Raw genomic sequence first — 12,213 nt, 5'->3', positions numbered from 1 at the left:
TTGTCTCGTTTTCTGTTATTCCTAAGTTGGTTGTCTCGTTTTCTGTTATTCCTACCTTGATTTTCTGGTTTTCTGTTATTCCCAACTTGATTTTCTGGTTTTCTCTGTTATTCACATCGTTGTGATCTCTCCTGGTCGGTAATCCTCTAAGTTATGTATAGTGAAAATATTGTTTATCTGTAATATTTAACTGACTTCAAAGTTTGTTTTCAGTTTTTAATAATGCAAATTGTATTTGTATTTATTTTGCATTGTGCAATGCTATGGTTTAATTCTTGAACGAAATCATGTTCACAGTGATTGATTTTTTGCAGAATTATTGATATGCAGTGCAATGAAGATTTAGTGTCTCAGTGTACACCAGCCCACTGTGTCTCAGTGTACACCAGCCCACTGTGTCTCAGTGTACACCAGCCCACTGTGTCTCAGTGTACACCAGCCCACTGTGTCTCAGTGTACACCAGCCCACTGTGTCTCAGTGTACACCAGCCCACTGTGTCTCAGTGTACACCAGCCCACTGTGTCTCAGTGTACACCAGCCCACTGTGCCTCAGTGTACACCAGCCCACTGTGTCTCAGTGTACACCAGCCCACCGTGTCTCAGTGTACACCAGCCCACCGTGTCTCAGTGTACACCAGCCCACCGTGTCTCAGTGTACACCAGCCCACTGTGTCTCAGTGTACACCAGCCCACTGTGTCTCAGTGTACACCAGCCCACTGTGTCTCAGTGTACACCAGCCCACTGTGTTTCAGTGTACACCAGCCCACTGTGTCTCAGTGTACACCAGCCCACTGTGTCTCAGTGTACACCAGCCCACTGTGTCTCAGTGTACACCAGCCCACTGTGTCTCAGTGTACACCAGCCCACTGTGTCTCAGTGTACACCAGCCCACTGTGTCTCAGTGTACACCAGCCCACTGTGTCTCAGTGTACACCAGCCCACTGTGCCTCAGTGTACACCAGCCCACTGTGTCTCAGTGTACACCAGCCCACTGTGTCTCAGTGTACACCAGCCCACTGTCTCAGTGTACACCAGCCCACCGTGTCTCAGTGTACACCAGCCCACTGTGTCTCAGTGTACACCAGCCCACTGTGTCTCAGTGTACACCAGCCCACTGTGTCAGTGTACACCAGCCCACTGTGTCTCAGTGTACACCAGCCCACTGTGTCTCAGTGTACACCAGCCCACTGTGTCCAGTGTACACCAGCCCACTGTGTCTCAGTGTACACCAGCCCACTGTGTCTCAGTGTACACCAGCCCACTGTGTTTCAGTGTACACCAGCCCACTGTGTCTCAGTGTACACCAGCCCACTGTGTCTCAGTGTACACCAGCCCACTGTGTCTCAGTGTACACCAGCCCACTGTGTCTCAGTGTACACCAGCCCACTGTGTCTCAGTGTACACCAGCCCACTGTGTCTCAGTGTACACCAGCCCACTGTGTCTCAGTGTACACCAGCCCACTGTGCCTCAGTGTACACCAGCCCACTGTGTCTCAGTGTACACCAGCCCACTGTGTCTCAGTGTACACCAGCCCGCTGTCTCAGTGTACACCAGCCCACCGTGTCTCAGTCAGTGGACCCCACCCCACTGTGTCTCAGTGTACACCAGCCCACTGTGTCTCAGTGTACACCAGCCCACTGTGTCTCAGTGTACACCAGCCCACTGTGTCTCAGTGTACACCAGCCCACTGTGTCTCAGTGTACACCAGCCCACTGTGTCTCAGTGTACACCAGCCCACTGTGTCTCAGTGTACACCAGCCCACTGTGTCTCAGTGTACACCAGCCCACTGTGTCTCAGTGTACACCAGCCCACTGTGTCTCAGTGTACACCAGCCCACTGTGTCTCAGTGTACACCAGCCCACTGTGTCTCAGTGTACACCAGCCCACTGTGCCTCAGTGTACACCAGCCCACTGTGTCTCAGTGTACACCAGCCCACCGTGTCTCAGTGTACACCAGCCCACCGTGTCTCAGTGTACACCAGCCCACCTTGTCTCAGTGTACACCAGCCCACTGTGTCTCAGTGTACACCAGCCCACTGTGTCTCAGTGTACACCAGCCCACTGTGTCTCAGTGTACACCAGCCCACTGTGTTTCAGTGTACACCAGCCCACTGTGTCTCAGTGTACACCAGCCCACTGTGTCTCAGTGTACACCAGCCCACTGTGTCTCAGTGTACACCAGCCCACTGTGTCTCAGTGTACACCAGCCCACTGTGTCTCAGTGTACACCAGCCCACTGTGTCTCAGTGTACACCAGCCCACTGTGTCTCAGTGTACACCAGCCCACTGTGCCTCAGTGTACACCAGCCCACTGTGTCTCAGTGTACACCAGCCCACTGTGTCTCAGTGTACACCAGCCCACTGTCTCAGTGTACACCAGCCCACCGTGTCTCAGTGTACACCAGCCCACTGTGTCTCAGTGTACACCAGCCCACTGTGTCTCAGTGTACACCAGCCCACTGTGTCTCAGTGTACACCAGCCCACTGTGTCTCAGTGTACACCAGCCCACTGTGTCTCAGTGTACACCAGCCCACTGTGTCTCAGTGTACACCAGCCCACTGTGTCTCAGTGTACACCAGCCCACTGTGTTTCAGTGTACACCAGCCCACTGTGTCTCAGTGTACACCAGCCCACTGTGTCTCAGTGTACACCAGCCCACTGTGTCTCAGTGTACACCAGCCCACTGTGTCTCAGTGTACACCAGCCCACTGTGTCTCAGTGTACACCAGCCCACTGTGTCTCAGTGTACACCAGCCCACTGTGTCTCAGTGTACACCAGCCCACTGTGCCTCAGTGTACACCAGCCCACTGTGTCTCAGTGTACACCAGCCCACTGTGTCTCAGTGTACACCAGCCCACTGTCTCAGTGTACACCAGCCCACCGTGTCTCAGTGTACACCAGCCCACTGTGTCTCAGTGTACACCAGCCCACTGTGTCTCAGTGTACACCAGCCCACTGTGTCTCAGTGTACACCAGCCCACTGTGTCTCAGTGTACACCAGCCCACTGTGTCTCAGTGTACACCAGCCCACTGTGTCTCAGTGTACACCAGCCCACTGTGTCTCAGTGTACACCAGCCCACTGTGTCTCAGTGTACACCAGCCCACTGTGTCTCAGTGTACACCAGCCCACTGTGTCTCAGTGTACACCAGCCCACTGTGTCTCAGTGTACACCAGCCCACTGTGTCTCAGTGTACACCAGCCCACTGTGTCTCAGTGTACACCAGCCCACTGTGTCTCAGTCTCAGTGGACACCAGCCCCCTGTGTCTCAGTGTACACCAGCCCACTGTGTCTCAGTGTACACCAGCCCACTGTGTCTCAGTGTACACCAGCCCACTGTGTCTCAGTGTACACCAGCCCACTGTGTCTCAGTGTACACCAGCCCACTGTGTCTCAGTGTACACCAGCCCACTGTGTCTCAGTGTACACCAGCCCACTGTGTCTCAGTGTACACCAGCCCACTGTGTCTCAGTGTACACCAGCCCACTGTGTCTCAGTGTACACCAGCCCACTGTGTCTCAGTGTACACCAGCCCACTGTGTCTCAGTGTACACCAGCCCACTGTGTCTCAGTGTACACCAGCCCACTGTGTCTCAGTGTACACCAGCCCACTGTGTCTCAGTGTACACCAGCCCACTGTGTCTCAGTGTACACCAGCCCACTGTGTCTCAGTGTACACCAGCCCACTGTGTCTCAGTGTACACCAGCCCACTGTGTCTCAGTGTACACCAGCCCACCGTGTCTCAGTGTACACCAGCCCACCGTGCCTCAGTGTACACCAGCCCACTGTGCCTCAGTGTACACCAGCCCACTGTGTCTCAGTGTACACCAGCCCACTGTGTCTCAGTGTACACCAGCCCACTGTGTCTCAGTGTACACCAGCCCACTGTGTCTCAGTGTACACCAGCCCACTGTGTCTCAGTGTACACCAGCCCACTGTGTCTCAGTGTACACCAGCCCACTGTGTCTCAGTGTACACCAGCCCACTGTGTCTCAGTGTACACCAGCCCACTGTGTCTCAGTGTACACCAGCCCACTGTGTCTCAGTGTACACCAGCCCACCGTGTCTCAGTGTACACCAGCCCACCGTGTCTCAGTTTACACCAGGCCACTGTGTCTCAGTGTACACCAGCCCACTGTGCCTCAGTGTACACCAGCCCACTGTGTCTCAGTGTACACCAGCCCACTGTGTCTCAGTGTACACCAGCCCACTGTGTCTCAGTGTACACCAGCCCACTGTGTCTCAGTGTACACCAGCCCACCGTGTCTCAGTTTACACCAGCCCACTGTGTCTCAGTGTACACCAGCCCACTGTGTCTCAGTGTACACCAGCCCACTGTGTCTCAGTGTACACCAGCCCACTGTGTCTCAGTGTACACCAGGCCACTGTGTCTCAGTGTACACCAGCCCACCGTGTCTCAGTGTACACCAGCCCACCGTGTCTCAGTGTACACCAGCCCACTGTGTCTCAGTGTACACCAGCCCACTGTGTCTCAGTGTACACCAGCCCACTGTGTCTCAGTGTACACCAGCCCACTGTGCCTCAGTGTACACCAGCCCACTGTGCCTCAGTGTACACCAGCCCACTGTGTCTCAGTGTACACCAGCCCACTGTGCCTCAGTGTACACCAGCCCACTGTGTCTCAGTGTACACCAGCCCACTGTGTCTCAGTGTACACCAGCCCACTGTGTCTCAGTGTACACCAGCCCACTGTGCCTCAGTGTACACCAGCCCACTGTGTCTCAGTGTACACCAGCCCACTGTGCCTCAGTGTACACCAGCCCACTGTGTCTCAGTGTACACCAGCCCACTGTGTCTCAGTGTACACCAGCCCACTGTGCCTCAGTGTACACCAGCCCACTGTGTCTCAGTGTACACCAGCCCACTGTGCCTCAGTGTACACCAGCCCACTGTGTCTCAGTGTACACCAGCCCACTGTGTCTCAGTGTACACCAGCCCACTGTGTCTCAGTGTACACCAGCCCACTGTGTCCCAGTGTACACCAGCCCACTGTGTCTCAGTGTACACCAGCCCACTGTGTCTCAGTGTACACCAGCCCACTGTGCCTCAGTGTACACCAGCCCACTGTGCCTCAGTGTACACCAGCCCACTGTGTCTCAGTGTACACCAGCCCACTGTGTCTCAGTGTACACCAGCCCACTGTGTCTCAGTGTACACCAGCCCACTGTGCCTCTGTGTACACCAGCCCACTGTGCCTCAGTGTACACCAGCCCACTGTGTCTCAGTGTACACCAGCCCACTGTGTCTCAGTGTACACCAGCCCACTGTGTCTCAGTGTACACCAGCCCACTGTGCCTCAGTGTACACCAGCCCACTGTGCCTCAGTGTACACCAGCCCACTGTGTCTCAGTGTACACCAGCCCACTGTGTCTCAGTGTACACCAGCCCACTGTGTCTCAGTGTACACCAGCCCACTGTGTCTCAGTGTACACCAGCCCACTGTGTCTCAGTGTACACCAGCCCACTGTGTCATCTTATAATTGATTGTAATTTTTCCTAAGACTATTACACAATCGTAATCTTGTCATACAAAAAACTTCTTAATAACGTTGACATTGTCTTCAACATACATTTAGCCAGTTTCCTAAAATCCAAGAACACCTGCAGTACCTAGACAGCAGTTGTTGTGATTCTACATCACCACGAGCTGACTGATTTACCTGCCCACTCTGCCCATCCAGTCTAAGTAACAATAAGCTGCTACTGCGTCCCTCCTTACAGTCTTGTGTTGCTCCGCCTTCACTTGTCTTGCCGTGACCTTGACACACGGCAACACTAAACAAGTCATCTTTTGACAAAGATTAATATACAACAACTATAGGCTACTTACGTAAACAGGTGCGGACGGATCGACCTTCTCTGCGGAAGCCTGCCTTGGCAGCTTGAGTAGAGGTGAGATGGAGAGCCAGTGCCAGCACCAGGGGTGCCAGGGTCAGTGTAGTCTTCATGCTGAGAGGATGAAGACCTCTTAAGATATATACATGCAATAAGATCACAGTAAACAGTTGATATCACATTATGTAAAGTAACTGCAGTTAAAAAAATGAAGTTCCAAGCGCTTTCGTAATTTCTCACATTATCAACACTGGTAATGTGAAAATTATGAAAGTGCTTGGAATTTAACTATCTTTTCACTGTGGTTTTTTTGCACACACACACACACACACACACACACACACACACACACACACACACAAACACACACACACACACACACACACAGCTAAGGGGAATGTCCTACGAAGAAAGATTAAGGGAAATCGGTCTGACGACACTGGAGGACAGGAGGGTCAGCGGCGATATGATAACGACATACAAAATACTTCGTGCAATAGATAAGGTGGACAGAGACAGGATGTTCCAGAGATGGGACACAGAAACAAGGTGTCACAATTGGATGCTGAAGACTCAGATGAGCCAAAGGGATGTTAGGAAGTATTTCTTCAGCCACAGAGGTGTTAGGAAGTGGAATAGTCTGGCAAGTGATGTAGTGGAGGCAGGAACCATACATAGTTTTAAGACGAGGTACGATAATGTTCATGGAGCAGGGAGAGGGAGGACCCAGTAGCGGTCAGTGAAGAGGCGGGGCCAGGAGCTGAATCTCGACCCCTGCAACCACAATTAGGCGAGTACAATAACGTGAGGCGAGTACACGCACGCACACACACACACACACACACACACACACACACACACACACACACACACACACACACACACACACACACACACACAGTATAACACCAGGCACATCTCCTGAAGCGCACATCAACCAAATAACTGCTGCAGAATATGGGCGCCTAGCAAACCTCAGAACAGCATTCCGACATCTTAATAAAGAATCGTTCAGGACCCTGTACACCGTGTACGTTAGGCCCATATTGGAGTATGCGGCACCAGTTTGGAACCCTCACCTAGACAAGCATGTGAGGAAACTAGAGAAAGTGCAACAAGACTAGTCCCGGAGCAAAAGAGTATGTCCTCCGAGGAGAGGTTAAGGGAAATCGACTTGACAACACTGGAGGACAGGACAGATAGGGGGATATGATAATTACATATAAATACTGAGAGGAATCGATGAGGAAGACAGAGACAGGATGTTCCAGACATTGGACACAGCAACAAGGAGTCACAGTTGGTAGATGAAGACTCAGGTGAACCACAGGGATGTTAGGAAGTATTTCTTCAATTGCCAGGAAGTGGAATAGTCTAGGTAGTTATGTAGTGGAGGCAGGATCCACACATAGCTTTAAGAAGAGGTATGATAAAGCTCATGGAGCTGGAAGAGTGACCGAGTAACGGGCAGTGAAGAGGCGGGGCCAGGAGCTATGACCCGACCCCTGCAACCACTACTAGGTGAGCACACACACACACACACACACACACACACACACACATACAATATATATATATATATGTGTGTGTGTGTGTGTGTGTGTTCCAATATGTGTCTTACTGGTGCTGTATATGCCAATGTGGGCCTAAAATATGCTGTACAAAGTATTACGAATGACATCTTGGTTAAGATCATAAAAGCTAACCTTACATTTACCAGACGCACGTTTGCTGCAGCAGGTATTCGTTTGAGTCCTCCTCAGGCGACATGTTCTGTGCACTGCTCACCCCGAGGTCATTTTTCCTGAGTGAGGTTTGCAGCCTTTCCCCTCTCCACCGAGTCTGTACTCCGTTTACTATCTTATTTGTCCATTCCCAATCTTTTTAACTTTGAAGTTGCTAATGTTAAATTTAAGTAGACATTTGTGAGACCAGACCTGTCGCCTGTGTGCTCACCGCGCTTTTGCCATTGGGCTGCCCCTGCCATAGGGCTGCCCATGCCACAGGGCTACCCCTGCCATAGGGCTGCCCATGATATAGGGCTGCCCCTGCCATAGGGCTGCCCCTGCCATAGGGTTGCCCCTGCCATAGGGCTGCCCATGCCATAGGGCTGCCCATGCCATAGGGCTGTTCATGCCATAGGGCTGCCCCTGCCATAGGGATGCCCCTGCCATAGGGCTGCCCCTGCCATAGGGCTGCCCCTGCCATAGGGCTGCCCCTGCCATAGGGCTGCCCCTGCCATAGTGCTGCCCCCTGCTATAGGGCTGTCAACGGTACTCCACTTGTACTAACTCCGACATTCCTTCATGAGTCACTGCTGGGTCACCACATAGAGAAGACCCGGGCCAAGACCTGTCCTGGTGAAGCAACCTGAACCTGAACCAGAACATGTAGCCTGTCTAGGTCCATTTATAGTCTTGTCTGGTCTTCACTCGCTTGCACTGTCCTCGTTACTTGCACATCATCTGGTAACAGGCATACCTCGGATGCTATCCCTCTCGTCATGAATTATTCACGTTTATAGGAAATAGTAGAGGTTCTAGTCCTGATCCTTGTGGGACCCCACTCGTCACACCTGCCGACTCTGTCACTTTTACCAGAGCACTAACTAGTTGTTTCCTTCCTGTTAGGTATTCCTTGATACATTGCACTGCTTTCCTTTTTTTCTGCCTGCTTCCTCTAGCTTTTATGCCAGTCTGTGTGTGTGTGTGTGTGTGTGTGTGTGTGTGTGTGTGTGTGTGTGTGTGTGTGTGTGTGTGTGTGTGTGTGTGTGTGTGTGTGTGTGTGTAAGATTTAAGTAAACAAGTCTTGATCTTGTTATGAAACGAAACTACAGAGAATGATGATTAAAATGCAAGTGCTTCTGTGATTGCTTAATCATATTCTCCAGGGAGAGTAGAGAGAGTCTAGTCACTGTAGTAGAGATGCAACATATACAAGGCTCTGGTATCTCAAACTCATCAGATGCAACATATACAAGGCTCTGGTATCTCAAACTCATCAGATGCAACATATACAAGGCTCTGGTATCTCAAACTCATCAGATGCAACATATACAAGGCTCTGGTATCTCAAACTCATCAGATGCAACATATACAAGACCTTGGTATCTCAAACTCATCAGATGCAACATATACAAGGCACTGGTATCTCAAACTCATCAGATGCAACATATACAAGACCCTGGTATCTCAAACTCATCAGATGCAACATATACAAGGCCCTGGTATCTCAAACTCATCAGATGCAACATATACAAGGCCCTGGTATCTCAAACTCATCAGATGCAACATATACAAGGCCTTGGTATCTCAAACTCATCAGATGCAACATATACAAGGCACTGGTATCTCAAACTCATCAGATGCAACATATACAAGACCCTGGTATCTCAAACTCATCAGATGCAACATATACAAGGCACTGGTATCTCAAACTCATCAGATGCAACATATACAAGGCCCTGGTATCTCAAACTCATCAGATGCAACATATACAAGACCCTGGTATCTCAAACTCATCAGATGCAACATATACAAGACCCTGGTATCTCAAACTCATCAGATGCAACATATACAAGGCCCTGGTATCTCAAACTCATCAGATGCAACATATACAAGGCCCTGGTATCTCAAACTCATCAGATGCAACATATACAAGGCTCTGATATCTCAAACTCATCAGATGCAACATATACAAGGCCCTGGTATCTCAAACTCATCAGATGCAACATATACAAGGCTCTGGTATCTCAAACTCATCAGATGCAACATATACAAGGCCCTGGTATCTCAAACTCATCAGATGCAACATATACAAGGCTCTGGTATCTCAAACTCATCAGATGCAACATATACAAGGCCCTGGTATCTCAAACTCATCAGATGCAACATATACAAGGCCCTGGTATCTCAAACTCATCAGATGCAACATATACAAGGCCCTGGTATCTCAAACTCATCAGATGCAACATATACAAGGCCCTGGTATCTCAAACTCATCAGATGCAACATATACAAGGCTCTGGTATCTCAAACTCATCAGATGCAACATATACAAGGCTCTGGTATCTCAAACTCATCAGATGCAACATATACAAGGCTCTGGTATCTCAAACTCATCAGATGCAACATATACAAGGCACTGGTATCTCAAACTCATCAGATGCAACATATACAAGACCTTGGTATCTCAAACTCATCAGATGCAACATATACAAGGCACTGGTATCTCAAACTCATCAGATGCAACATATACAAGACCCTGGTATCTCAAACTCATCAGATGCAACATATACAAGGCACTGGTATCTCAAACTCATCAGATGCAACATATACAAGGCCCTGGTATCTCAAACTCATCAGATGCAACATATACAAGGCTCTGGTATCTCAAACTCATCAGATGCAACATATACAAGGCTCTGGTATCTCAAACTCATCAGATGCAACATATACAAGGCCCTGGTATCTCAGACTCAGACACATGAGATGCAACTCAACCTTCACATAATTACTTGTCATAATAAACTTGAAGACTGACAACTCAGTGACCCGAGACATATATTAAACCCAAATTATTTGAGGAAAGAATAACGTGCCAGAAAATGTATTTTGGTTTGTCAACATAGCGGAAATTTCTGAAATATTTTACGCGATGAACATTCATTCTGTAATATTCTTTAAGTGTCATTACTGACATAACAGTTTACCTAAACTGTGCTGATCATCAGGTCACTGCACGTTATGTATTATGTTATGGATGTTAGTGTTCCGGCTGGTGTCAGTGTTCCGGCTGGTGTCAGTGTTCCGGCTGGTGTCAGTGTTCCGACTGGTGTCAGTGTTCCGGCTGGTGTCAGTGTTCCGGCTGGTGTCAGTGTTCCGGCTGATGAGGACCGTAGACGGAGATCAAAATGAATTTTGTTTTCTAGTTTCTGTCTACATGTGGGATTTATATCTCTCAACAAGTATTCAGCATACGTACGCGTACACACACACACGTACATACACACACACACACACACACTCGTGCACACACACACACACACACACACTGTTACACCCTTTTGTTCATTTCAAGTACTGTTTCTTATCACAATGGTATACTTTTACATGTTATTTTTGCTATTTCACTTAATATTATATTCAGGAGTAATTCCATTAGTAGCTAAAATGGATTTACTCGGCTTTATAATATTATCTGGTCGTATTACTTAGCTTTGTATTTAGGTAGGTCGTTTAATTAGTGCCAACTGCTGGTGACCTGGCCAAGCACCAGTAGGTGTTTTGAGCTGCTCAACCCCTGTTCCGACCGAGACAAAGTGGGCTGGTAAAGCCTCAGAGTTCAGTTCATACCTTCCTTTGGACCAGGAAGGGTCGAGGGAAGTATCCACCTCTAAACCACCATTTGCCTCCCTAGAAAATCCCAGGAATTTTCGGGAGCTTACTGCTAAGACTTATCTCGGTTGGAGAAGGCGGTTGAGAAGCTCTTAGAGAAAGTGAAGCCAAGTGAGCAAGCCTCTGTAGTGTATGAGGACTTATTGTAAAGTGAACCCTATCATAAGAAATCTATTAATGTGTTAGAGTTTTTAGGCAACGCCTGTGCATGTGCCTATACTAATATTTCGTGACTCACTCAGAGCCATTTGTAAATACTAAACCCAGTACTGTGTTGTTTTAATGAGGAATTGTAAAAGTATTCTACTCATAGTGCAAAATATGAGAAGGTGAATTTAAGTGATTATTATGATTATTAATAAATTAAATAGAAACTAAGAAAATTCCTTTTCCTCTGAAGTGAGTACCTAGACGTACTAAGTTTTTGTTACGAAAAGCACTATAACTCAGGGACCAACTGACTATGTTCGTAACACACACACACACTCGTGCACACACACACACACACACACGGGGCCAGGAGCTAGGACTCGACCCCTGCAACCACAAATAGGTGAGTACGTACAGACAGGTACACACACGTACACACACACTGACCTGACGACACTGGAGGGCAGAAGAGATAGGGGGGACTTGATAACGACATACAAAATACTGAGAGGAATTGACAAGGTGGACAAAGACAGAATGTTCAAGAGATGGGACACAGCAACAAGGGGACACATTTGGAAGTTGAAGACACAGATGAATCACAGGGATGTTAGGGAGTATTTCTTCAATCACAGAGTGGTCAGGAAGTGGAATAGTTTGGGAAGCGATGTAGTGGAAGCAGGATCCATACATAGCTTTAAGCAGAGGTATGATAAAGCTCACGGTTCAAGGAGAGTGACCTAGTAGCGACCAGTGAAGAGGCGGGGCCAGGAGCTAGAACTCGACCCCTGCAACCTCAACTAG

At 49.1% G+C, this 12,213-nt stretch overlaps 2 protein-coding genes across 2 annotated transcripts in view; one reads left to right on the top strand and one right to left on the bottom strand.

The window, feature by feature from the left end:
- Positions 1 to 12,213, top strand: part of LOC128699890 (low-density lipoprotein receptor-related protein 4) — an 846,819-nt gene that overhangs the window by 587,108 nt on the left and 247,498 nt on the right. The gene's annotated exons all lie outside the window — the stretch shown is intronic.
- LOC128699880 (uncharacterized) overlaps positions 1 to 12,213 on the bottom strand; it is a 42,983-nt gene that overhangs the window by 18,509 nt on the left and 12,261 nt on the right. The window contains exon 2 of the mRNA XM_053792699.2: positions 5,859 to 5,977. Within this exon, the coding sequence (XP_053648674.1) occupies positions 5,859 to 5,976 (118 nt within the window). The 5' untranslated portion in view covers position 5,977. The remainder of the gene's footprint in view (positions 1 to 5,858; positions 5,978 to 12,213) is intronic.

This window comes from Cherax quadricarinatus, chromosome 20, assembly GCF_038502225.1.
Source record: "Cherax quadricarinatus isolate ZL_2023a chromosome 20, ASM3850222v1, whole genome shotgun sequence".
NCBI classification, from domain to species: Eukaryota; Metazoa; Arthropoda; class Malacostraca; order Decapoda; family Parastacidae; genus Cherax; species Cherax quadricarinatus.
This window is presented reverse-complemented; position numbering and strand designations above follow the sequence as displayed.